This window comes from Falco cherrug, chromosome 10 (genome assembly GCF_023634085.1).
Source record: "Falco cherrug isolate bFalChe1 chromosome 10, bFalChe1.pri, whole genome shotgun sequence".
NCBI classification, from domain to species: domain Eukaryota; kingdom Metazoa; phylum Chordata; class Aves; order Falconiformes; family Falconidae; genus Falco; species Falco cherrug.
The window spans coordinates 3,369,283-3,397,188 of NC_073706.1; the positions used below are offsets into that span (position 1 = coordinate 3,369,283).

General features: G+C 40.6%; 1 protein-coding gene across 2 annotated transcripts in view; it reads left to right on the forward strand.

Annotated features, from left to right (window-relative positions):
• PTPRT (protein tyrosine phosphatase receptor type T) overlaps positions 1-27,906 on the forward strand; it is a 453,418-nt gene that overhangs the window by 206,314 nt on the left and 219,198 nt on the right. For both annotated transcript variants that reach the window (XM_055722799.1, XM_055722800.1), the window contains exon 7: positions 23,188-23,481. In XM_055722799.1, the coding sequence (XP_055578774.1) occupies positions 23,188-23,481 (294 nt within the window). The remainder of the gene's footprint in view (positions 1-23,187; positions 23,482-27,906) is intronic.

Below are 27,906 nucleotides of genomic sequence, written 5' to 3' on the forward strand. Positions count from 1 at the left end.
TTGAAGTCACTGTATCATCAAGCCACAGGCTCATATTACTGGGCTGAAAGAAAGTTTGAGTTCTTCAGCCTTCCCAAGTGGAAGGCAGGCAGACCGTAGGTACAGTGCCCGGGATATCTTAAGTTCACATCAGTTACAGCCAAGTAGTATTTTACTTAACAATTGAAAAAAGGGATTTCAAATTTAGTCAGCAAAAGCCTTTCCTGTTCTTTAAAGATGGCCTTAGGGAGTGTTGGTTTCACACAGGTTAAAGCTAGTTCATTTTTAATACAGTCAGTTTGAGTGTTGTAACAAGGTTTATTTTAGTGGAAGGCACTTTACTATTGAATGGTTAAAAAGAAACTTGAAACCAGCTTTTTCTCTGTGCATTTTTGGAGGAAAAGAAACTATAGTAAATACCATCACCATCTGTTTTTCATAGGAAATTTTGGCCTGTGAACGTCCTTGCAAAAGCTGAAAAGCCTTGTATGGAATTTTTTAGTAGTTAAAAATTAGTAATTTTAGATTTTTTGCTGTAATTTTTTTGTCGATTTGATTGCATTGAAGAGATGTTTTTTTCCCCTAAGAGCCTGCACCAAATCAGTGTGTGTGTGTGATCCATGCTTTGGGAAGACATGGCTAGCAAGTTTTGAGAGCATGATCTAGAGATTTGAAGATGCAGTGTCTCACACATTTCTTAACACATACTTCTTAACTTAAAAGTAAGTATGGAAATAGCTGCAAACCTGCTATACTACCTATGTTGAATGAGCTTATTTGTCCAAACAGATTTTCTATGTATAATGCACAGTTTTGTGTCTGTCCACTCCCTTTCCTAGGATATTCACTGTGAAAGTAAAACAGCTTTGATTCCAGAAAGTCTTTTGCTCTCAGAGGTAGTGTTCATTGCTATTATATGCCACATGAATAGAGCAAAATCTGTGTATTGACTACAGCAAGTAAAACTTCTGCATTGGTTGGAAATTGCAGATACAATCATGAATGTTTTTATGTATCTGGAAATAGTGTGTTCTTCTAAAAGCTTGCTAATTTTATTTTAAATAGGGAACATAAATATCTGACTCATTCTCTGTTATGTCTGCTATTCTGCTATAGAAAATGCCTTTGCTTCAGTATTCAAGGCATCTAACAATACTTACTCACATGCCACTTGTCTTTCTAATAACTAAATAAGGATTTCTGAATAAGTACCATTAAACAAATTAGTACAGAGCATAAACGCCTATTTTATTATTCCTGATAAAGCAGTATGCTGTATTTCTACTCTCTGGTTCAACCTTTTCTTTTATTGATAAATGTGTTCTGAGTCATCTGTGCTAGCAGATCTGCTTGACCTCTCAAATTTTCCGTACCAAACTGACATGTAGGACTTCTGGGAAAGGATTTTAGTTCTTATTGTGTGTGGTGGATTAAATAAGGATCACTGAGTTTCTGAGTACCTTCTAGGAATTTCCTCTGAGGGAACCTTAAGTATTCTGTGTGTGTCTCAAGAGCTGTGGCTCCTGTTGGATGTCATAGCTGCTAGATTCAGATTCTTCCAGTTGGAGCCTACGAGTAGCAGTGTTCAGAACTGTTGACTGGCCTGTTTATATCAATGGTGCATCTCCAGGCATCATTCCTCTGAACAGCACCTGTTGGCTTTCCGAAAGCCTCAGGTGAAGTGTTCTGTGTGGTTCCCTCTACAGTTCATCTGCTTTGGCTCCTTGATCTCATTCCTTTATTTGTTTCTTATCACCAGTTGTCTCCTAAAGTCTGTTGCTGTTGGTCTTGCGCTTCCTCCCCTTTGTTGATGTGAAGAACTTGCTCGTGGGTGGTCCTCAATTCCCAGTGGTTTTACAGTAGATAAGGCCTATTAAGTTAATGAACAAAGAAATCCATTCAGCTTGGATTATGGTAGTGCTCATCCTCTGAGCTTTGTTGCTGGGCGCAGTAAGGCTGGCAGCATCTGTAGACCGTGCCGAAGCCTGTGGCTGTGTTCTAAGCCTGCTTGGTGAGCTAGGTTGTACCTTGGTCCTGATTTCTCATCTTCCACCTGCTAAGATGAAAGACCCTAGTGCTATCCATTGGGCAGGGTTGCCCATACTTTGGTCCCTATGATTGTGCTTAATGTCACCAATCTCTGGCTGTGTGTTGCTGGTCATGCCATGACAATAACTGATATTTGGGGTCTGATGAGCTTCTAGAAACACATCTTTTTTGATTAAAACTATATATGTCATTATTGTGTGTGAAACAGTGAAATTTTGGGTACCATCTTGCTTATAACATAATTTTATCTTAGAGTTGTTGCCTGGGTGTGTTAATAAGGAAAGCACCTGGATGTGGAATAGTTTTCCTCTCTTATCCCAGTGGCAGGTCAATTAGTGCATCTCTGCTGGCCGCTAACTTTGAGTCATGCGTGGTTCTAGTGCTTTTATTCACAAGCTGTCACTATTACTCTCTAATCTATCTAGTTCACAGGCAAATAAAGTATGCCATCTTTCAGAATTGCATTATAGAATGGAAATAAAAGAAAAAAGATTAGTAAAAAAGTAATGCCCAAACAGTAGCCTTATTCTTCAGGGAGAAAATAAAATACCTGCTGACAGCTCTTACCTTAATGATGTTCTTGATTCTGTCAAAACATCAGACGCCCCATCGTTTCCATTGGCATTTGCAGGACTCTTTTAAAGAAATGCATAGGAAAGCAGAGTGTTTTGATGGGTGCTTTTTTTACTTGGAATCCCTTTCCATAGCCATGGTTTTACTTGGAAAAGGTCCTGTGTCGTGTCTGTCCCCCCTCCCTGTCCCCGTCCCACCCCCGTCCTTCGTCCATCCTCCCCCCTCCCCCCTGGATTGTTTAGAAAAGGCTTTGGGAGCAAGAGGAAGCGAAGGACAGATGAGGTACAAAATGTACCCAAGTCACCAAGTTTCTCTCCTGTAACATAATTAATCTGGGGCAATTGCTCCTACACAGTAACATTGTAATGACTACAGAAAGAGATATTTGTACCTGGACAAGCTGGCAGTGGGGAGCTGGGATGCTTTACTAATCCCAGCCACTCCCGTGTCTCTGTGTATATTTACAAGATACTGAAATTCCTCCTTTGCAGAGGTATACGGTGGTGTGGAGGAGGTAGCAATGTCCACTTGGAGATAAATATAATTTTTCAGCATTCAGGATCAATCCTAGCCTCCTCTCTGCAAGTACTACTGCCCTCTTCCTAGGTAAATTGGACACACTGATTTGGATTAACTAGAAACTATAAAGACCAGGTAAGCAGGAATGGCAGAATGTACATCTTAACTGTTGTGTCTTTTTAGGCTAAAGCACATCACAGGATTTACCACTGACAGTGAGTTTTTGTGCATTGCAGTGTAGCATCGAATCCTGATGATGGGAAAAGAAGGGATTGTAAGTGTGCTGTATATTCAGTTTGCAACTCAACTGTTCCCTGAGTGGCTTGTCATTTGAACAATCATAAATGATCCATGATCACATTTTCCACTGCTGTTTTCCAACAAATGAAGCAGTAGTAGTGTATCCTGCAAATCCCATAATACAGGTAATCTTGGGGTAGAGGTAATAAGAAGACGGTTTTCCCTGTATGAACCATCCTGCAATTCTTTAGCTTCTTTTATGTGTCAAATTATATCCATACCTTGCTAGATATGACTGTATTCAGCTGCTGTGTTTGTACATCCTTCGCCTAGATTCTCAGTCTTCTATAGACAAGACTTTTTTTAAGTTTGCATTGAAATTAGCTCTGTATAAGAGAGCTGTGGTGTCTTAAGTGTTAGAGTCATTGAATTTACCTTCTGTGTTACACTAGTCTGTAGTTAATTCTACTGAATAAATTGTAGCAACATTCTGAAAGATGTTTTTTAACAAGGAACACCACAATCCCAGGACTGCCAATTGACGACTCATCACATGCAGCTATTAAGCATTTTTTTTCTTGTTTACGTATAAGAAAATGATGCTTTTAGATTTATTTCACAACTACTTGTGAGAGTCATGTGCTATTATTATCTACAAAAATTACTTTTCATTGGAAAAAAATCTTGCCTGTAAATGCAACAGAGTTTGATATCCAGGCACTTTTAATTGAACAATGAATAATTCTGATGAAGCTGACATCACATTGGGACATCTTTCTTTCTTAATTCCAATGAATCTGAAAGCAAGATAGGCTGCTCAGAGACAAGTAAGCTGATAGTGCTGCTGCCGCCGTACCTGAGCTCAATTGCAGGAGCTGCTTGTCCTAAGAAGGTATTAGATGTATAGATTTTCATCACTGGCTCTTTGATGTCTGCCTATTATGACTCATTTAGAAAATGTTGATTCACAGGCTTAGAATTGTAAGCCTGTACTATGATTTCTGAGGATAGGAATCGGGTGCAGTTCAGTAGTAAATGAACCTAGCCAAGTAATTAGTCTTTATCAGATGAAATTTTAAACATATCAACTGCCATGCGCCTGTGCTCCTTTCATGTGGTTACCCTGGGTCCTTTGAAAGATTCCACTGATTAAAGAGCCAGATACTGCTGTTTCTAGATGTGTGAAGGAGGCATTGAACATAACGCGTCAAAGAAATGAAGGGTTTTGTAACACTCAATTTAAGTAAAAGGCACTTAAAAGATACTTGAAAAGGCCATGTGGGTCAAGTTAGATATTAACTTGTGGATTGTATTCTGGCCAAATAATACAGGCACAAGTTTGGATACCTGCAGCAGTGTGCCATGGGAACGCTGTGTGCTGCTTCCTTTGTGGCCTGTTATATTGCCTACCGTCTTTAGACGATTAAAGCTTAATGAAGGTCTTTGCCTACCTTACGTTAAGACAAACTGCGCTACAGCCTAGTTTTACTTCCTCAAAATTTTTTGTTTCCTTGAGTTGAATAATGCAATGAAATGTGTTTGTTGGTTTTTTTTTTTTTTTTTAAATCTTAACGTTTTCAGAAGCTGGAGACCCACTCATAGTTTTTGCAAGTGTCTTTTGGAAGGTGTTTCAGGTAGATCTTTAAAAGTCTAGCTCTTTAAAAACCAAACCCCTTGTTTATGCCAGCGGTGAAAACAGGCTTAAACATTTAAGTCTAAATTATAGCAGTAATTCTGATGAACACATACACAAAACCACGAAAATTTTGACTTTCTGATGATTAAAATCTTTAGTACGCTGCAAGCACAAAATTAACAGTCTGTCTGTGGAACAACCAGCAACTAACTACAACTGATTTTGAACCTTCTCTGGCTTCACTGGGTACAGCATTCTTTCCTAGTCCTGAGCTGTTGCAGACTGCTGAAACTCCAACATTTTCTTGACATGGAGTTGTATACGTCATTCTGAGCTGAGTGTGCTCTGCAGAATCTTGAAACCAGTTTCAGTAGTTGTATGTTGTCAACGGTAACAACTGAATGAGCCAGTTAGCGTTGAGCTTTGACTTGACTTGTAGTGATCCTTGAAAATCAGCCATTTCTTGGACCCCTCTTCTGTCCAGAACCCACGGGATTTTTCCAAGCAGAACCTTGAACAGGCCAGTGTCTGCTTTCCTGATTTATAGGGTTATAATCCTGCTTCATTTCTTGTTCCTGCCTCTCAGGATCATGAACTACTGGACAGTGTCCAGTTACTGCTGCTCCTACATTGTGCTGGATTTCCCAACAAAAGAAATAACTTGCCTCTGTAGCAGGGGTAGCAGAAGACATTGTGGGCTGATCCTTTCGGTGGTTGTAGTTCACTTTCTGGATCATGAGGCTTTACCAGTCAGTTCTGCAGATAAGATGTAGGAGGCAGCAGTGTTGTCTTTCTTTTCCCCTCCCCCCGCTCTTACCTGCTGTGGTAATGTCTCATGAAGAAGGACCTTAAAGCCTTGTGGTTAAATTTAATAATTACCGGCGTAAGTCATTTTGGTATTGAAATCCTTTGCCGTGGAACAGAGCTTATTTGTAGCCTCCTGTGTGTTCTTGTTTCCATTATAAAACATTGGGCAACGTTCCATCATAGGCACACCTTATTTGGGAGGTGGTATGAAATGTTCATGCAGCGATTTCCACAGGATAACAAGATCACCTAAATACTAAGCAATGGGCTATAAGGACTAGGATCCAAAACTGGTGCCACAGGCAGTTAGGAGTTATAAGTTAAAATTGCAAGGGGTTGTGTAATGGATTGGCAGCTAACGCGGTACTTGAAATTCATTTGGCATTTACATGCACGGTAAATTCCAAATGAGCTCCTAAGAACCCTATAAAAAGAAAAAAGTGTGTGTGAACCGCTTGTTTCTCCCTGTAACGTATATTATCTTAGTTCTAGATTATAATTTCCCTTTGTATCATTTGGAGACACTTTTAATTTATATAAAGTGAATTACAGTCTTAGATAAAGTTCAGGCATTTCCAATAATATCAGAATAAGTGGACCACTGTTATCTTTGCAGCTGAAGCTGGTACATTCTGTGTGAATTCATTTCAATTTTGCTGTCTGTGTTCCAGGGCAGTTTGCTTTTATGCAATGAATATTGGTAGATCCCAAGAAAATATAGGCACAGATTTTATTAACAATGAAGTGAATGCCTGCCAGTTGCACGGCAGATCACGTTCGAACTGGCAGTTTGTGACAGATGTGTATGTAATGGCTCTAAATCACTGTGTGGACTCACTGTATTCCATATTTTACTCAACTTCCAATAAGAGTTACACAAATAAATTAAAGTGCAGCTGTCAAGATCAGCAGCAGAGTTGAAGGCATACATGTAATATAACGTATTAAAGAGCTGGTGCCTGCTCCTGGAAAATGTCTGAAATATATTTTGCTAGATGAAAGCATCAGATTTGTTTCCATTGTTTGTTTTTCTTGTCTCACATTTAATAATCAAGAGCACTTGTAATGAAGCTGATTCCAGAGGGTTTTGTTACAGTTTTGCAACTAGTTCTGTGTCACTTCCATTAGTCCTAGCGTACCGTTTTCTGGTTATTTCATCACTTTAGCTCTCCTGGAAACGGAATCCTGTCATGCTTTGCTTACGGTATATACTGTCTGTGCATGAGCAACATGCACAACTACTTAGTTGTTCAGAAGATCCAGATGGGTTTGGGTTTAGCTCAGTTCTTCCCTTTTATGAAATTATTGCACACTTCTTAAAATCTTTTTTTTTTTTTTTAAAAAAAAAAGGTGTGTGTGTGTTGTGTAATCTTGTAGAATCATAGAATTGTTTATGTCAGCAAAGACCTTTGAGATCATCAAGTCCAACCATTAACCTTGTCCCTGAGTGCCATCTTTTAAACACCTCCAGGGATGGGGACTCCACCACCTCCCTGGGCAGCCTGTGCCAGTGCTTGGCCACCCTTTTGGTACTTGCTCCAAATACCCGATCTAAACCTCCCTGACATAATGTGAGGCCGTGTCCTCTCATCCTTTCGCTTGTTACCTGGGAGCAGAGACTGCCCCCGCTGCCCACAGACCCTTTCAGGTGGTTGTGGGGAACGATCAGCTCCCCCCTGAGCCCCCTCCTCTCCAGGCTGAGCCCCCCCAGCCACCCCCCTCCAGCCCCGCTGCCCATCCCTGGACACGCTCCAGCCCCTCCATGTCCCCCCTGCAGTGAGGGGCCCGATCCTGCACACAGGGTTTCATGGTGCAGCTGCACCAGTGCGAGCACAGGGGGATGGGCACTGCCCTGGCCCTGCTGGCCATGCTGTTTCTGACACAAGCCAGGATGTTGTTGACCTCCTTGGCCACTTGGACACATGGGGTGTTCTTGCCCAGCCGGCCTCACCTCAGCTTGATGTCATCTGTGATACTGATGGTGCTCTTGATCCCCTCGTCTAGATTGTCGATGATGATACAGAACCAGCCCTGGCACTGAGCCCTGGGGACCTGCTGTGTGCCCAGCACCAGCAGGATGTGACTCCATCCCCGCTGCGCTCAGGCCCACCCCACGCAGCTGCCCCCACCATGAGCAGCTGGGCTCTCCAGGGGGTGCTGGGGGGGCTGGTGCCAAAGGCTTTACTAAGGCCCAGGCAGACACCATCCACGGCCTCTCCCTCATCCACGGAGTAGGTTGTATTGTTGTAGAAGGAGATGAAATCTTACAACAAACCATCTACAGACAATTCTTTTTAAAACCCTTCTATTTTATATCTGTGCCCCAGAGTCCAGCTTTGGTTATCGTCAGTGTGTGCCTGTCAGTATGACTAGCTCCCCAGCAGTGTCATTTGTCTCTAGTCACTTTTTCTCCAGTTGGCCTTGCTTGTATTGTCTGTGAGCTGCTGGCTCTGCTTTTCCCGGGATTTTCTAGGGAGTGGAAATCCCTAGAAAGTGCAGGCTTCGCTCCACCGCCTTGCAACGACTGGGTCTGCCGAGTAGGGTCCTTTCTTGACTAACTCTCATCATCTCCTATTTCCAATTACCCCAGAATCTAATCAAATATTCATGTTGTGGTGAGAAGTATAGGCAGCCATGCAGTGGTTTCTTTTCCCTTGCCCCCAGGTTTCGGCTCCTGGTCGTTGCAGAGTTTTTGACAGCTGTTGATTAATGGAATTAGCATGCTTGAAATTTGTCTGTATTCAGGCCCATAGACCCATCATCATTCAAAAGATTATAGAAAGCATAAAGTATTTCTATCTAGCCGATAGTGTTTTTCCTCTCCCTCCAGACTGTTTTATAGCCACCTGTTCAATAGACTAGATTCATCAAGTCATTTTTAATCATGTTCATTGCACTGTGGAGCTGTGCCAGGGTCCTACTAAGCAACAAATGGGTTCAGAGCAGGCACAGCACAGATTCTGTTAGAAAATAGTTCCCTCTGGTGCTGGTTCTTATCAGCTTGCCTGCGAAGGATAAGAAATCATCAACATTTTAGATTACGGGGGAACAAAAGAGCAGAAACTTGGCTTATTTGCATCACAGTGGTAACTCAATTTATTTTGGATTTGTACCAGCATAAACTGGAGAAGAATTAGGCACAAAGCCAAAATATCTTTGTATTTCTTAAATAATTAAGCAAATCTACAAGGAGCTAAGCTGATGAATGGTTAACAAATGGTAGTGAAATGATCAGAAGCTATTCATTAAAGCCAAGAATTACACCGTAATCTGTATCTGCCTGCTTTCAACTCAGGAGGTCTTGTACTGTTTTTAAGGATACCTTGCAAAGAGAAACTCTGAGTGAAGCAAGAAGAATTTGGTTTAAATAACCTTACCAAGCAGTAGACTTCTCTGGTGCAAGTATTTTAGGTAAGAATTGACATAGAATATTTTTCTTTAGCTCTCCAGAAGGTTGTGATTATGTGTAACAATCCACTTCTAGTGATTTTTATTTGAGCTCCAAGGAGGGAATGTATGTTTACAAGTTTGGGCAGTAAATAGTTTTCTGTGGAACTGAAGAAAGATCTCATCAGGTATTACATGGAGTTTATTTGGACAGTGTAGGTTTCTGCTTGTAAACACAGAAAATAAATAAAACAAAAATTGAAGAACTGAATACCTTACTACGCATAATCAGGTCAGGTCCTCTTAGACAGTTGTGTGAGACTCTTCTAGATGTTTTGAGTTGCTGTTCTTCCTTACAATTTCTGTGTTTCAGTGAAACACTACAATACTGTTTCATGTTGAGATGTCTTAGAATCGTTAGCCAGGTACCTGACAGGAATTACTGACAGTAGTAAAGGTGAATTTTGACCCTATGCTTATTAATTATGTAGCAATAAAATCACTAACACAGACAATCGTGATGATGTATGTGACAGCTTATACAGTGAGTCCTCTGCTTAAGATTTTTCCGCTGACCTGCATCAGCAGGAATTCCATATATAAAAAGTAATAGAAAAATAAACCCTCATGTGTCCTAACATTTTTATGTGTGTAGCAAATGCTCTGAAAATCAACTTTTGAAATTTTGCTGTACCATGAAAGATGCAGCTGTATAGTTTAAAACTTGGATTTCCAAACTATGTGGCATTTCCTTGCTGAAGTTGTTTATCCATCAATGCTTCAAATCACAGAAAAATGGAATTGAACATAATGACTTCTCTGCTGAGTTAGGAGGTACAGTCCTTTTACAAAGTGATAAACATTCCTTACAAAGGCGAAAAATAATTTTTGCAAGTCATGGTTTGAAACACTAATGTAGGAAGAAAAGTTTTGTACCTAATAGCATGTTGGTCATTTTGCATTTCAGTTGCTGATTCTTCAGTTTTACAGGATGACATGTTGTTCAGGCTGCTGCTAATTATGTGCTTGCTATTATGGTAATTGACATCTCTCAATTTTGTTGTTATGACTACAAAGTTCCCAGTAACAGGCTGATAATGCAGAAAGATTGCAGCCTGTCTCGCTGGCTGAGACTCATCACTGTGTTCTGGCTGTCCATGTGTGCGGGGTTACGAGCTGTTTGGCGTAGAGACTGTACAGTGCTTATCAGCCCGAGGTTAGAGACATCATGGCAATACAAATGCTGCAGGTGTGTACATACATAAACACATATAATCCACCTCTCTGTCAGCAGTGATCTCAAACCCCACTCTTCAGTAGTGTAGTGCTTAATCAGATTTTGCCTTAAGTTTAAGTAGTCCGATGGTCTTGTTTCAGCCAGAAGGCATGGGTGAATTGCTGTTTCGTGATGATCCTTGACCTGTTTGATAGTCATAATTAGGGAATACTGATATTATAAATTGGCAGATTGTATATTAAAGCTTCGATATGCATTGTCCCAAAAGAGTGACCGACCATTATGACCTGAATCCTTTGTACTATTCTTCATATTGTTTTAAAAAAAGTTTTTCCCGTATCTTAGTAGATTTCCTGTCCTCCTTTCCCCATAGTTTTAGCCTTTGCAGCACATGCTGAACCTCAGGAACTTACTAAATGTATACCTGTAGGGGAGCAGACTACGTAAGAAACACTCAGCTGATTAAATCAGTAAATCCAAATCGAATCTGAACCTTCTCAGGAAAGCCCAGGTTCAATTTGCATTGGTTGAGGAAGTAATAATATACTGTGAGGTGAAAACTCTGGTCAGAAAAGTGTGCTTCGATGAAGAAACTACTAGTAGTCTACTTAGTCATATATGCAGGTAATGCTTGGACATCTGCAGATTCTATTTTAGGAGGATTTGTAGCACAGTAACTTGTCTGCTAGCTCCTCGATAAAATGTTTTAACCTACCATTTCTGCCATTGGAACATAAAGTTTTATAACATGGGTTTTCTTTGAAGGAAACTCATTTGAGGTCTTGTTGAATATGTGTAAACCGTGACGTAACGTGAATCAAACACAGCTTCTTCTCTAGATTAATCGGTTTGTTGCGAATCCTCAAATGCAGGAGGATCCTGTCTGTGCAGGACCCAGGTTGATTGACACTGGTTTTCAGATACAGGACCCATTAAAAACACTTCATTTCTATAGTGCAAACTCCATAGGCTGTGCTGCAGCTCATCCAAAGCCTAAATAGTCTCCCAGATTTGTCTGGTGGTAGGAGATCTTGTTTTTATTAGCTCTGTCAGGAGCAACACAACAGCAAGCAGGCAATATGTATGTAAGAAAAGAATTCCTTAACCAACTGCAGACGTTTTTAGGAATATTGGGAGACCTATGAAAAAACAGTAAAACAGCAAAAAAAAAAAAAAAAAATTCAGAATCCTGGATCTCTGGTGGCCTTCAAGTCTAGAGGAAACATCCCGTTTGCTTTTCCTTCGCTGGGCTGTTAAATTTATTGGAGTGGTCTGACCTCTTGGTTAGGGAATTGCTCCCTGTGCTCGGACATGTTTTCCATTGTGCTGCAGCTGGGGAAATTACCAGCTCTTGCTTCCCATCCCCGGTAATTTCTCTACTATTGGCTGCTCACCCAGTTGGTAGCTCTAAGAATAGATGAGTAGAAATGTCATTCATCGTTCACCACTGCAGATTGCTGTCTTAGGCCTTCAATCTCTCGTCTTTAATGGCTACACATAGGTTCTTTCGTACACAAAAGAGGTTTTGAAATGTCTCTTCTATCTAGTTTCACAGGGAAGGTTGTGATACAGGGTTAAGACTCTTGAAATAAAATGGGCTTCATCAGACATGAAGTTCGTGATGTCAACAGCCAGACTTCTCAACTGTCTGCAAGTACACTGCACCATTAAAAGTGTACATGTATCATACGGGTTCAATCCACATGGATCCCCATGTTCCAAACCAAGCCATACTTCAAGAAATTATTATTTTTTCTTGATATGAATGTGATTAATGTAAGAAGAAATAGGAGATGGAACACAATTTGAATGTAATTTGTATTGTCTTTAAATTAGCAGGACTTTTAGGTATATCTAGGTAATGTCAGATATTTTTGAACAGTAACATTTTAGTAGTGTGAAGATCATGGTCCAAAGCTCTCTTTAACTTATGTTAAGGTAAAATGAAATAAGCAAAGAAAGTATTTGTTGAAAAAGATCCTCATATTGTTGTAGCATAGTTACTAGGGTTGACTGTCAGGTACTCTTTCAGTTACATTCAGAACTAGAAAGTTTGTTCTTTCAGGAAAAAAAAACAAACAAACCACCAGCTGGAATACAGAAGTATTAATATAAATGTTCAGTTCTGGGAGAATGTCTCTGTGTAGCAGGCAGACTTTCTTCTTTTGTGCGTATTTTACACTGGCTGGAGAGACTGACATATGACTTAAAGGTGGAAGAGATCCCTTTACTTTCTAGAAATTGTCGTGGTGCTTCAACTCATTCTTTCTGATGGTTATCTTGCTAGACATGATTCTTTTTTGCCATCAGAGGCAGAGATTCTTGCCATACTGACATTTTAATAAATGGTTAGATTGCTTACATAGCTGTGTAAACAGTGTGGCCACAGTGGCAGCAGAAAAGTTACTGGCAGCTATGTGGAGTTACTGGCAGCAATTTGGCTTTTTTTCACACTTTGTTGCATATTTGTTGTCAGTAAAAGTGGAAGGATGGTTAATCTCTGTGTGGAATTTCTGGGATGAAAAGTACTGCTTTGGATGTAAACCATAGGACACTTTATGTAGTTGGTATTACTGTGAATGTTCTGGAACCTGTGTAAGGAATATTCAAATATCATTGGTATCCAGGTAGCTTCTTTAGGTTTCCTAGGGTGTACATCTGTGCTTCCCCCAGAGAAAGAAGAGAGAAAACTTTAAATTTGGATGAAGCATAGCTGCGATAACAACAAAGCCTGCTCTTCCCTTGTGCTAACCGCGTTCCTCACAGTGTGCCCGAGTATTTAATTTCAGTCTGTGAAGTCAGGAGTGACTTCCTGAAATGGGCACTCAGCAAAGTTCTTTTTAAAATCAGTCAATTCTGATTCATCCAAGTTTCATATGAATACTGAGAAATAAATGGTATTCTTGCTCAGATTAATATCAAGAAAACGTGCACTCAGGTGGCCAGCCACTCTGAGGCTTAGTTGCCTGGATGTTTATTTGATGTTGCTTCACATCATACAGGTGCATCGGTGGAAAAACCCTGAGGGTGCTGCTTTAGTGATGTGGTTCCCCTGGATCCCTGTTGGCACGTTTGCTGTGTGCTATTACAGCATCAGCTCTGTAGAGACTGTTTCAGATTTTACTTGCTTTCTCGTGGTCAGATGTGGTGACTTTTTCACAGATCTGTCATGGGAAAATAAATGCTTAAATGAGAACATTTTGTTTTGTGGGCTGAAAGAGCCTAAATTTGTATGTCAAGTCTGGCATACACTTTTTTTGTAGGGGGTCATAAAGTCTGTAGGCTGGAACACAGGACTACATTCAGTCTCTGGCCGTACAGCCATCCATTAATCGTTCTTTACAGTTACAAAACAACATACTGGTACTTGCTTCACCAGTATGCTGTGAGGATTAACTGTGAGCAGTTCCTTGAAATACACCGTGTGTGCGCACACCAGTATCTTCACTTTTTAAGCTGACCCGGCTCTGGGTACATAATGTATTTGCAAGAGGAGAGATCAGTATTAGCGGTGCAACAGTAGAATGGATGTTGTTGAGTCTACAAGTTACCGCCACGGTGGTATCTCATGTTTGAACTCCAGCCCAGCTATTGCCTTAGTCCTCCTTATTGCTCCTCATCTGTTCTGCACACCTCCAGGTGGTGGACAGGGTGGGAAAGGGCAATGGGATGTTTAATCCCCCACTTTGCCTTAAATGAAATGAAGAATCCTGCCTCAGGCTTTTCCTGCAAACCTAGCAGGTTGCTATGGATTAAGCTACTTAATCAATCCAGACAAACCATTCCATGCTGCTTCATAGTAGTCAATACCTCCAGTCACTTGCCATTTCAGCAGCTTAGAGACTAACAATCCTTCATTCTGCAGACGGAGATGTGCCAGAAAGCAAAAGTTGCTAAATAGCTGCTATAGACGAAGCTATAAAATCTTTTTGCCTTCATCCTTTCCCACCATCATAAGCTGGTAGCATAGCAACTGATGAAGCTGCTTGAACTTGAGTTGACCTGAAATTACATGTTTCATGGTTTATGTGTTTATTCCTTCCTTTCTACTTTTTTTTTTGGTGCTTGTTGAGTTTACATTTCCAGTCCCCATGGAAGATTAGCAGCTTGTTCATGCAGAAAGCTGAAACAGATTTAGTAACACATGATGTATGAGCTTAAACAGTCCATGGAGTTAGAAACACGAGAGCATGCTAAAGCTGGCCCTGGCTACTGCCTGGTGGAGGGGGACCTTCCTTTTGATAAGAAGTGGATGCACTTTTCCATATCTCTGTACAGAGTTGGTGGAGCCGTAAGAAAGAAACGATGTTTCCAATTGTAGTGTTGCAGGATTAGCTGTTAAAGGAAGCGGTGCAGAGTGTACGTGTGCACAGTGTATAGTAACCCTGTGGTTTCTCGTGAGGGGGAAAGAGAGCGCTGAGACACGAGTTCACAAGTAACCTGTAACTTGAATGCCTGTTGGTGCATACACAGTTGCAGCAGTTTGTGGTGGAGAAATCAGTATGTTTTCACCAGAGCTTCTGGAAAGCTCTAATATTTTAATCTCCCTTGTTGAAGGAGAGGTGATGCTTAGTTCTCATACTTTGTGATATTTTTGTAATTGCTGTATTCAGGTATGTTCTTATGTTAAACCCTAACTTAGTTTTCTTCACAGCTCATTTCAAGACTAATACAAAATGTTAGTCCGCACATATCTGATGTGTCTATCATTAAGGGCAAGTTCCAAGAAATGAGGGAAGTGGAAAAAAAAATTACTGGTTTTTGTACAAGGAAAATATATCAAGAATGAGTTTGGAGAACAGGACTTGGTTTGAGCATGCTGGACATGCTCCTGGAGAAGCAAAATGGAGCAGTTAGATGCTGGCTAGACAAAGTCATGATTCTTTTATTTTTACTGGGGTTTGGTCAAATGAAAACTGAACCTTTTTTTTGTGTGTGACGGAGTCTCGACAGATGTGGCTAAGATGCTCCAGCCTCAGAACAGCCTTAGCAAGAGAATGAAATTCTTTCTTTGACAAGCGCTTTAAGTATTAAATTATTAAATCAAAGGGCATCACTGTCACCAGTGCCTGCTCTGGCTGCATATATAAAAGGCAAGTGAGTTGTGCTCAACTTTTCCAGAGAAAAGCATAATCATTTATCTTCATGTGATGGCTTTAGACTGCAGCACCTGAGTTCTGCCACCCTGAATGAAGGCATTCAGAGAGCATTCAGAGAGTGTACAGGTACTCAGTATTTTTTCTTGCTGAGCAGCTCTTTGCACAGCTTGCTTAGTAGACTAATTGGTCTGATACCTCACTGCCTTTCACACTGAAGGCCAGGCGCTGAGAAAATGAGAGTAAGGAGCTAAAATGCATCTCACCTACATTTTAATATTAGTCAAAAGAGGAGGGGATCAGGGGGCATTTAATTTTATTTGTCTTAGATACCTTAAGTACCTTAAGGTGAGTCTATTTCTCTCCATTGGCTATAAAGATCACTAGTACAGGCTTGAACATATAGAAGCTGTATAATAAAAGTCAGGGAATTTGTGATCAGCTCATGGGTGCCTAACTTCTTAAAGCACAAAAGTCTGTTGGGCCTTTCGTGGTTCATGAAAGATCTCTGTAAACAGAATGACATTCCAAAACGATGTCTCATTCCATAAGCAACAAGAAGCATACTACTGCTTTTGTTCATGATGCCTTTTTGTTGTTATTTTGCAGTCAAAAACCTCAGGAAATGACATGCGCTTCAAAAATGGGAGTTAATTGTCCATGATTTCCAGCCCTGGGGAGCTTGTCATTCTCAGAGATCACCTACAGAGACTGCCTCTGCAGTGTGCAGGGGAGCACTCCAGTCCGTGGCAGAAAGGTTGCCTTCCGGCGTTCTCAGTGCACAAGGCTTGTGAAGTGTTTTGCTGTGGTAATGGAGAGTCCTACACATCGATACGGGGCCATTAGGGAGCTACTGGAGAGTCTACAGTCACCATAGTCACCTTTCTTTCCTCTTTTATAGTACAAATGATGACTCAAAGGGAAGCATTCAGTTCTAATCTATGTGAGTTCTTGTAATAAGCTTTACAATTAGAGCACAGAGTCTTCCATCTAATTCACTTAATTTACGCTGGGAAATGAGATACTGTTCAACTAATCCAATGCTATTTTCTTCTTTAGTAGAGAATGAAAGCATCCTCTGAGGCTCTGGTGGGATTTGGGCTAAGCTTCTGAGCCACAAATAGTGCAAAATGTTAATGAAATAGTATGCTACTTTAATTCCCACTTGGTAGTGGTTGCCCCTCTCTTTCAACCTATAACACAATTAGAAGAGTTGTTAGGAGGCAGTGGGCCTGTACCAACTTTTCCTGGTCTCAGGGTGACGTATATTTTTGTTTGATAAGATGACACTAATACAGATGAGCTTTCTTCAACCAGGGTTTGTTCCAGCTCTCTTGCGTGGTGATTGCAGTGCTTTTAGAAAATTATTAGGAGGTTTTCTACTGCTTTATAGTAACTCCTGTAAGCATTGCTGTGTTCTCCTCTTAAAACCTAGACAGCCAAGTTGCTTAATTTAGACTATATGTATTCAAATCACCAAGGAACATTTCCAGTTTCTTAAGGGGAAAATACATATGGAATATTTATTCCTCATTTTTATCAAGCTGCAGCAAATTCTCCCTTTGTATACGAGTGCTACACCTACACTGGTTTGAGGTGTAAATTCTGTAGTCTTTCAGCTCTCAATTTTTGGGAATGTCAGGAGGCAAGCATCCTGCCAAGTATTTGGTCTCTTGCTTCATTGGTTTTCTTTGGTGATACTGATTGCTGTCCCCTGAGATCTGCACATCTCTTGTTCTTCATTGCTTTGGTGCCGATTCTTTGACCACTTTGCTCAATTCTTTCACATCTTTCTGGATCTTTTCTATTTTCTTCCCTGCTTCTTGTATGCGAAACGTATGGCGAGTCCCTTGTAGACAGAAATGTTAACACTTAAGGGAAAAACAAGGAGAAAAAAAGTGTATGGTATACAGTGGCAAATGAGTATGCTGTATCACAGACTACTAAAGTCACTTATCGCTGTGTTAGTAAATTCTGTGTTGGGAAGAAGCATCAGATGGAGAGTACTGACGCTAAATTTGCTAGTCCATAGATTAGCATAGAACAAAATAGAAGAGCCTCAACACAGCCCTGCCCCCGCCCCCCCCCCCCCCTTACTGCTCTAACATCCTAGCTCTTTAGCTGAATAGCCAACCTGCCACAAGCTAAAAGGGTAAATTTCTATTTTTGTCTATCAGTTTTTGATTACTAAGCACATAAGCGTCCTGTGGCTGATGTTTCATAAGGATGAATGCAGTGTTGACCTCAACAGGGGCAAGAAGTGACCTGCATATCCACAGGGCTGCATCAGATAGTATGGGAATGCTCATGGAGGGCAAAAGGTTAAACTTCGCCTTGTAAGGGTGATGTTTGCCAGCTGGGACCATTCTGTTTCATTAATCGGATGCAAACGCGACAGTAAGGGCTTTTGCACCTGTGAAACCATTGTCACTTGTTCTATAGGCTGTAGAAGTCCTGTATCTTACTCTTCTCTCACCTTCCTGGATTTTGCCTTTAATTAAGTATTCAAAATTGTTGATTTCAAAATGGGTTCTGGGCACTTTTCTTTGGGAGTAGACAGACTATATTGTTTGCTGGTGCAATTTACCCATCCAGGTGAATTAATGAATCACTTTATTAATGCCACTGCCACACTCTTCCAGCACTGCTGACATGTGCCACTGCTGTCAGCCTGTTACATTACTGAGAGACAGATCTGAATGTCTCTCCTTCAGACAGAAAAACTATTAGTACAGTGTCAGCACAGTGAAGTAGTCTCATGCTAAGTATTATAAAATAATTGTGCCATTTCTTTGTGCATAAATGGAAGTGAAAGTTTGGACAATCACTGAGGAAAAAATCAGCTGTTGTGTTTATTACAGTAGTAGGAAGTGTGCTAATAAGCAATGCCAATATAAATACCGTTGTTCAGAGCTCAGACTGCTTATTGCTGTGCTGTAAAACTAGACAGGGTGCTCATGGATGCTGCTCTGACAGCGTGGTGAATCTCTAATATCCAGCAATAAGGTGTGCAAAACAGTTGTGCAAAGGTGACAGATTCTGCCTAAAGGATGGAGGGGCAAAAAATAAGAACAAAAGCATTTTAACATAATTGCAAGGTTTTTTCTTACAACAGCTTTGTATGCTTTTTTAATGCAAATTTAAGTACCTGTGTTCTCAATAGCTTTCAAACTGTAACAGTCTGCGGCTGTTGGGTAGAAAGCTATACACATATGTTTTGTTCTGTATTTTTTTGGCTTTAAAAAGTTCTAAGAAGCTTGGAATTTGGTTTCTTTGCCTCCCAGTCCCACCCTTACCCATTTGGCAAGCACAGTCCACAGCTGGTTATATAGGATGCTGTGAGAGAAGCTTACAATTCCCATTGGGGGGGGTGGGGGGGTGGTGCGGGGATAAGCAGTATCTTGTTTGAAAATGCAGATCCTCCTTGTCAGGCAAATGTCTTTTGATAGCAGCTCCCATTCCCATCTCTTCAACCCCAAAGAATAAAAAACACTGTCTCTTGTGATCTTATTTTTAGAACCTGTGCTGTATGTCATAGGCATGTGAGAAAGTACAAGGGGGCTGTGTGCGTTGCAGCTGTCTCCCTGCTGGCTGTGTGGGGGGCATGCACAGCTGATGTTTCGGAAGGGCTTACGGGGTCATCAGGTAGTGTGGAAGGTGCGGGCTGGGTGGCCCAGCCAGATACAAACCCGCTTTACTTCTCCTGTTGTACAGGCTTGTCAGTCTTTTCTGGGTCCCCTCTCTGGTTCTGTTTTCTGATTCTCTTGAGTTCGAAGTTAAGAGTTTATTTTGCTGTTTGAGAGAGTCACGTTAGGAGTTTCATGCCTTAGCATGATTGTTTGGTAACAAAATAAGGGTGCAGGTCAGCACCTCCGAAACAGAATTGTTGAACTTTGTGATATACTAGTGGTTTGTAGCATTACGGGCTCTTTTTGTCTAAACCCGTCCATAGGCCATCACAGGCAAATGGGAGTTCATGGACACCTTGGCAGTATCTCATATCAGGCGGTCTGGTTATGAACGTGGAAGGAATTTTCAGAAAAATCCAAGTTTTATTGATATAAAATCCATAGCTTAAGAGGTTTATTCAACTGTTTTAAGATTATATTTTCTATAATGGCTTTTTCTTATGGATTATTTCACAGAAGACAGTGATAACAGCTGTTGGGGATTTTTCTCTTATTTTTAAGTCTTCCCACTTACATCTGAAGGATTCATGGAGCCCATTTTTCTTCCATCATCTAACAATTGCTTAGAATTGCCTTGCTTAGAAAATCACATAGAGAAATACTACAGTAGTAGAGCAGAAACACTCAGGAGCAGTTGCCAAAGAGTAAAATACATGTCTTTTCCACAACGGGAAGTATGGTATCAAGCCTGTCAGAGTTCAAGGAGAGTCTGGATAATGCTCTTAATCATATGATTTAGTTTTAGGTAGTCCTGTGAGGAGCAGTGAGTTAGACTCAATGATCCATACGGGTCCCTTCCAACTCGAGATAGTCTATGATTCTGTTTGGTCTTTTTTGGTCCTTCATGTTAGTTTTGTTTTCTCACAGTCTTTGCATGACCAAATTTTCTGTCCTTTTAAAGCCCAAACAGAGTTCAGCCTTCTCAGCTCTAGAACACAGCTATTACTTCGTCTTCTAACAGGAGGAGAAAAGCACACCCCAAACTCCCTTTGTGTCTGCACAGCTGGACCTGCTTTGCACATACAATAAAATGTGCTAGTGTTCAGTAATTATTTTTTTTTTAGCTTGTACTACATAGGTCTTTTGTTTCCTTGAAAGGGGGCACCCAGGAACTACATTTTTCTGTGTCCTTCCTCATGCTGGGATTCAGGCTAGGTATTGTTCCAGTCGCACCAGTCCAGTTCAGATGTCCTCGTTGCTGGGGAGCCTGTGGCTTTCTCCTCTGCACCTGGAGGAGGAGCGAGAAAGGCTGAAAGCGTGCAACAGGCTAGACAAAGCTCGCGATATAAAATACTGTCTGGATCAAATGGGGCTTAAAATGTGGTTGATCACAATTACACATGTACAAGGCCAATCTGTCACCATGTTTATTTAATCAAGGTCACATCGAGATTTTAATTAAAATAGTGAGCTCATAACATCAGGCTGGTCATCTGTAACTGACAAGCGCGTTTAGTTGCAAAGGGCAAAAACCAGTCTTTATTTATGTGCCAGTTTTGCTAAATAACGGGTAACTTTTTATAGATCACTTGCAGTAATTTGACACAGAGGGATATTAAAAAAAAAATCCTTCTTCTCTAGTTGGTGCCAGTATTGCCCATTATTTTCAGTGAGGTGGGACTGAACCTCGAAAAGGGAGAATTAACAGGTAGGGAAAAATGGAAAACCACCATCACATTTTTGTTTTTGATGGGGGAATGTTTAGTTTTGGCCTAAAATACAGACGACAGTAAAGCTGGGCGTCATCTTAATTTAAATCTGTTTGGCAGTATTAGTGTCTAAACTTGCTAGATGAGACTTTCATGTCTGTTTAGCAGGGCAAACTGCTCAATTAATTTCAGTCCCATAAATCTCTTCTAACTTGCAATCAAATCCCAAAGTAACCTGGATCATGTTGCCGTTGAAGTCTACAGTCCAGGAGAATGGAGTTTAATATTTCATTTGTCTTCAACTATGATGTGACTTGTAAGATGTCATTTTTGCATAGGGAATAAAAATCACTAAGTCTATCTTTTAATTGTCTTGCACCAATAAACGAGTAATAAACTGTTCGTGATTTATAATAAGTTGTTTTTGAATGGAAATATATCTACATGCATTTATTGAAAACAATTTTCTTGGAGAAATAACCTAAGTCAGAACCTAATCAGCCTGATGTTTCATAGCAGAAAAAGATTCCGGCAGGAGTTGGGGGAACAGTGCAAAATAAAAGCAGAAACAATCATTCCACAAAAATCTTAGCTCATGACACTAGTTTTTGTTCATGTTGGATACTTGCTGCAATTACAATTCATATTGCCTTTTTTTTTTCCAGAGGTACAATTTGCAACTACTGCAGTCAATCTGAAGGAGATAGCAATGGTTTGTTGTAATTAGTTATCCAGTGGAAAATAATTTATGTAACATTTCAGTTGATCATTTTGTATAATAATGGTTTCTGTGCATTTGTTTCTCTTCACTGAGCAGGTGTTAACCTGCAAGACTTCTCCTGAGGGGAAAGTCCCATTTTCTTCCCATCATGTGGTGCTCAGACTCGTTTCTTCCACATTTTTGTGGGTCCTGGATTCTCCCAGTTCTCTGGGTTCTTTGGGGAATCACATTTAAGAGGCGTTTAGAATAACTCCCACAGAACTCTAAAATTAATGTCATGCTGTAACATTTATAGGTTTCTTTTTCTGAGACAAGAGATATCCTTTTTGTCACCTGATTTTCACAAGAGAATAGAGTTTGTGTCCTCTGGGCTGAGTGCAAACCACATTAGAGTGTGACAGAGGGAAAGCTAGATGAGATTAAAGAAATTGCTCATAATCTTGCACAGTTCAGCTCAGGTTTTCAAAATCACAAAGCATACACTATTCATGCGGTTTCCAATATGCAAGTGTTATTTTTACACTGACAGAGAGTGGAAAAAAAAATATGAAAATCAGGCAGGCAGCCAGAGCCCTGTGGATTTTTTTTGTAGCTTTCATCAAAGGTGCTGCTGAGATGTCTTTTATTGCCTTGCTTTTCTTTTTATCACAGAGGTGATATGCAGCAGCCAGGTTCCTGCATCCTCATGATGCTTTTCAGACATGCAGGCAAGTCTCATGCAGACTTTGCTTGAGTACCACTGCTCATGAAGTTAAGCAAACTTTGCAATCAAACCTGACAGGAGGTGTTGATTTACTGTTGCCTTGGAGTTTTTCTTAGTTCTTAGCTACCAGGAGCCCTGCTTATACTCAATTCTAGCGGTATCCTGACTACTGATATCATTGACCATGGGAAGATCCCCTAGTGTTTAAATTTGCTCGTATTTTCTCAGACACAGAGCTGGTGCTTTGATTAAAAACTGTATCCTGATTTTAACCTTTATTTTGCTTGGTAAAATCACAGAATGAGCAAGTGATTTGAGTTTTCTACTCATTGCTGATGGTATCATGTTAAGCATTACATGTTGGCTGAACCACAGGACCATGATCGGTGCTGGTGATAGTCTGCTGCGTCAGGACAGAGGAAGGGCTGTTGTACTGGAGCCTTTTTATAAATGGTACAGGCTAAGTGCGCTCAGTCCTCTTTATTTAAGATTTCTCCCCTGCTACCAGCACCCTCCAATATTATATTGAGTGCTATTGCTCATATGCTTAAAGGAGGGAATAAGTACAAACCTTCCGATCTTTTAAAAGTGGTTTTTATGTTTTATTTTAAATGGGAGTTGCTCTGTGGTTAGTGTATTTTCGCAGGTGTTTCTGGATTGGTAATACTGCTCCCAGTGTAAGAAGGCTGAATTTTTAACGCAAAAAAAAAAAAAAAAAAAAAAAAAAGTCACATTCTTTTCAGTAACAGATTAAATTCTTATGAAAGATTTGGTAAATAACAGGAGAAACTGTGCCTGTGTTACAAGAGATTTTGGAACAGCCTTGCTATACATACATAGCCAAAATGTGAACCTTTTGACAGGATTGTCTCAAGCGTCTCATGATTTCTTTTTGTCTACAGAGCCCCCGACTCCTATTGCCCCTCCTGAGCTGCTGGCTGTCGGAGCCACGTACCTGTGGATCAAACCCAATGCCAACTCCATCATTGGAGATGGGCCTATCATACTGAAAGAGGTGGAGTACCGGACGACCACCGGGAACTGGGCGGAAACACACATTGTAGACTCTCCTAATTACAAACTGTGGCATTTGGATCCTGATGTGGAGTATGAGATCAGAGTGCTGCTCACTCGCCCTGGAGAAGGAGGCACAGGACCCCCTGGACCACCACTCACCACAAGAACAAAGTGCGCAGGTAGGGTTTCTCCTGCTTCCTAACACAGCACGGCAGCTTTGGTTCACTTGCTGACATACCAACAAATGGTCCTTCATGCAACCTTATTGTAGATGTGCTTCATCAGTGGTCTGAACTGATGTTATGAATTCTGATATATCCTGGAGTATTTAAGTTTTTCTTCCATAGGCAAGTGTTGAAGAAACTGTTGGTTTATGCACATAGTCTATTTCCCAGACTTTCTGCTACAGTGTATGGCTGCTTTCTGTTGAAATGGGCAAGCAGGTGAGAGTTTTCCAACCAATTCTCCAGTAGGCAAATTATTTTTAAGACTAGCCTATTATAAAATTTTCACCCTATAAGAGCATAACAAAATAGGTGGTGTTCTAGGGTAATCATTCAGCATGGGTTATTAACAAATTGATTGTGCTATCAATTTATGAGTGCAGTGTGGTGAAGCAGGAAGCATTTAATTTTTACAATATGTTTTTGTATTCTGTTTGATGGAACTGATTCTTCTCCTTGCTTCTGACAAAGAAACCTGTTCAAACACTGTGCAGCATCTTCCCTTTGTCTTTCATATTGGAAAATACCAATTTTCATCCAGGGGCAGGAAAACTCTTATCTTCTTTCTAAGCCAATATTGGCCTTCCCAGAAAAAAACTGAAGGATCGTGTTCCTCATGTTTCAGACGTATTGGCTGTTCATCCTGTTGTCATACATTAATCATTACCCATTAAGGGAAATCAAGCTCTGTGCCTTGCAAGGGGATGAACAAAGCAGTTTTCTACCTAGTAGGTTTTTTTTTCCTACTGCACAACTGTCTTCTCAGGGTTTGCATTTTTGTAATTTTTGTAAGGTCCTTACTGCAGTATGAACAAAGGACAGAGACTAAAAGGCTCCTCTCCTTTTTCTACAACCTTCCTTCCCTCCCCACAAATTAGTGGTTCACAGCAAGTGGATTTAAGTGGTGAAAAGCCTATACAAAAGCTTTCTGGTTCCAGTTATTCTTTCTGACCCACTAGCACATCTGAAGTGTGAAGAATGCATGAAGAACAGCCAAATGCCACCCTGGGATGGGATTAATCTGTGCACTCTTCACGTTCCTCACCCACTGTCACAGCGTGAGCAACCCCAGCATCCTCCTCTTCCTCCACCAAGGGAGGAAGCCTGGCAGGCTGAGTGCATTGCAGGGCAGGGGAGCACATCCTTACTGCCTTGCCTTTACTATACAAGTTCTAAAGCAGTGAATGTTTAGTGTCTCTTTGAGAAGAATTGGTTAAAAAAAAATATCTGAGCATGAGAATTTGGCGTGGAGGTGTTTGCTAGATCCAGTACCCATCCATTGGTAGAAGACAGATGTTTGGAGGCTTTTCTGCAACTGGGCGGGAAGCATGAGGTGATATGGATGATGTCCTGGCTTATTTGGGAAATTGGTGCGTGCTCCATTACTTACTCATTACATTACATCTTTTGGCTTTCCTCTCACTAGCATGGTCAAATTCTCTAACTCTCAGCAGAAACAACTGCAGGCTGGGCCTGGGACTATGCATTTACATATGGAAATGTGATGTGCTAAGATTTGGTCTGTAGTTCATGCACTGTGACTTTGCAGGCACACTCTGCAGCAGTCAAACTTGAAAAATTTTCTGTATCACCTGTAAAGAATGCTTGTTTTAGTTTAATTCAAGGGTAAAAAAAAAATAAAAAATAAAAGGATGTTGGCTTAATGATATCTTGTACTGGATCCCAAATTGCTGAGTTTCCTTGCTCAGCATAGGTATCGACTGACATCGTGAAGGATGACGTTGATAATGTGTTCAAATTGGCTAAGCTGAGCCGCTCACTGTTGTCTGTCCTATTTACTAATGAAAATGTAACTGGAGAAGGTCATTCTATTAATGTTAGTTGTCATACAGAGCTCGTTGAGATTGATGGTGATGGCATTTATGTCTTGTTTAGGGTATTGGGTGGGAGAAATTGTAATGATCTTGATCTAAGCATGGACACGAAGGCAGGGAGGGACTTGCCCAATATCTAAAGGTGCACAACTTCCAGAAAATGCCAACTGAAATGATAGACAAGAAAATACAGCTCATTATTCCAATTTCCATATGTCATGGAGCTCCTTCAAACTAACCTATTTTGAGGATAATTACACAAAACTTCCACAGTAAAGGTTTAAAAAAAATGTGCTGAACCAAGAAACCAGCATTATTTGCTTGATTTTTCTTAGAGTGCCTAATGAATTACATCAATGAAAACTGAGGGGTTTTTGTTTTGTTTTGTGTTTTGGGTTTTTTTTTGGTTTTTTTTAATAGTTGAGGGATAAGTGATGCTGCTTTCTTTGTCAAGTGAAATTTTTGGTTCTTTTCATTGATCATTACTTTTTCTTAGCAAGAGGGAAGTACCAAACTCTTACACATTGGTATGTAATCACTAGATGACTGGAGTAGTGCTGTTTTACTGGACTGTTTAGTGTTGGCACTGTGTTTCTTAGGCCTGCTAATTAAGATAACACAAATGACTGCAGAAGTAATAGTAGAGAATATCACCTATACTGTAGAAGAGTAATTAAATTGCAAGAAATCAGTGTAGCCATAAACAGAGGATGCCTGCAACCTTCCAACAGCAAGAAGTCAATGTTCCTTTTACTGCATAATCTTAGTGTCTTTTCACGTAACCATTGCACACTTGTGTGCTAGGGAGTCGGAGTAACTGCTGGGATAGCCTTCAGTTTAGGCATACTTTGCAATGAAATTCCTATTTTTAATTTTATGGTTGTCTGCTGTGAGTTTCTTGACTGTCAGCCTTATATCAGAGCAAAAGCATGACCACAATGTTCTCAGCGTGAGCTTAGAAAGTCATTGCACCATGACACAGCTCCTATCAAGATCATTCATTATTTTCAGATTTTTGATCAGAGTAAATGGAACTTGTTTACATGGACTCTTACAAGTTTTTCATTATATAAACCCCCGTAAAAACTAATTATGAAAGGTCTTGCTCTAAATGAGCACAAAGAAGTTTTAATAAAATGGTTAATATCTAAATTTCTATAAATACTGTCTGTCTGGGCATCAGTTGTCCCACTGGTGATGCTTTTGGTTTTCTCCAGGACCGTATTACAACACTTCATTTATATTTGATCTTTAGAAATTGTACTGAAAAATAAGTCCCAGCTTGCCACCTTCCAGGAAAAGCCAGCTGCCAGAAAATACAAAAAAATGTGCCTTTTGTAAATGAATAACTTTTGTAGTGGCGTTGGTGTTGAGGGTCTTTTGTTTTGTTGGATTTTTTTTTTTCCATCGACTGTGATAGGTAGTGACTTGGGATAGGAGAAGATTAAAAGACCTTGAGGCATAAACCAGTGAACTGTCAGTCAGAGGGAAGAGTGGCTCAGTAGGGCACGGGGAGAAGTGAGACTGCTTAAGGTTAACACCAGACACAGGGCTGAGGGGTGGTTAAAGGAAAGGAAGATAAAAAAATATTACTCTTTCCCCCCAGAATAATAAGGAAGATAAGAGGATCAGAATAATCTGTTTGAACACTGTTCCCAGTAGTGCCTGGTGGTTCAGCACTGGTCCTCCGAGTGTGGGGTTTTTTAGCCATCCTCAATAGTTAAACAGAGCTCTTTAAAATCCTTGTTTTGTGGGCTTCATTGAAAAGTGTGCGCTTTGGAAAAGCTGTGATTTGGGAAGCTTGGGGCTTCTTTTCTTCTCTCTGCTTATTTACTATTCCTTATATACTATTACTTACATACTGTTCTGCTTATTTTCCTTTCCAAAGTTGCCGCAGAAAGGGAGAATAGTGGAAAGGTCCTTTTTTCCTCTGGTGGATGGGAAAGAGAAGGCGATATCTTGCAAATGAGGTTATTGTTGGAGGGGGGAATCACATCTGAAAAGTGTGGCCCTTCTAGTGGGACGAACTGGCATGAAACGCAAGGCCAAAAAGTAACATTTACATGAATATTAATAATGGGACAGAAATAAGACTTCGTTTAAAAATAATATTTAGACCTGGTTAAAACACTGTCTTGAATGTTAGCTTCTCTGCCATTTTGGATGTGGATGGTGCCAGCAGGTGACTTGTGAGGAGGGTTTTGTGACCTTGAGGCTTGGAAGCAAGAAACTTTCCAGTCTGACAGAGGAATTGCTTGGTAAGGAATAGGATGGGGAGCAAAAGCGCTGAGAAACCCTGTAATCTCCCCCCCTGCCCCGCCCCCCCCCCCCCCCTCTCCCCCAAAGAAAAGTGTGACAATGATTCTTCATAGAACAAGCTTATGCTAATAGGAGATTTGTCTTCATGAAAAATCTCCCAGGGATCACATGCCATCTCTCTCTTAGGATAAGCTGGTAGTGATTTGGTTATTCAGCAGGAGGCTGTGATTTAGCTCCTGGAGAAAGGAGCAGTTGTCAAGATCAATACTCAATTTTTGTTGTTGGC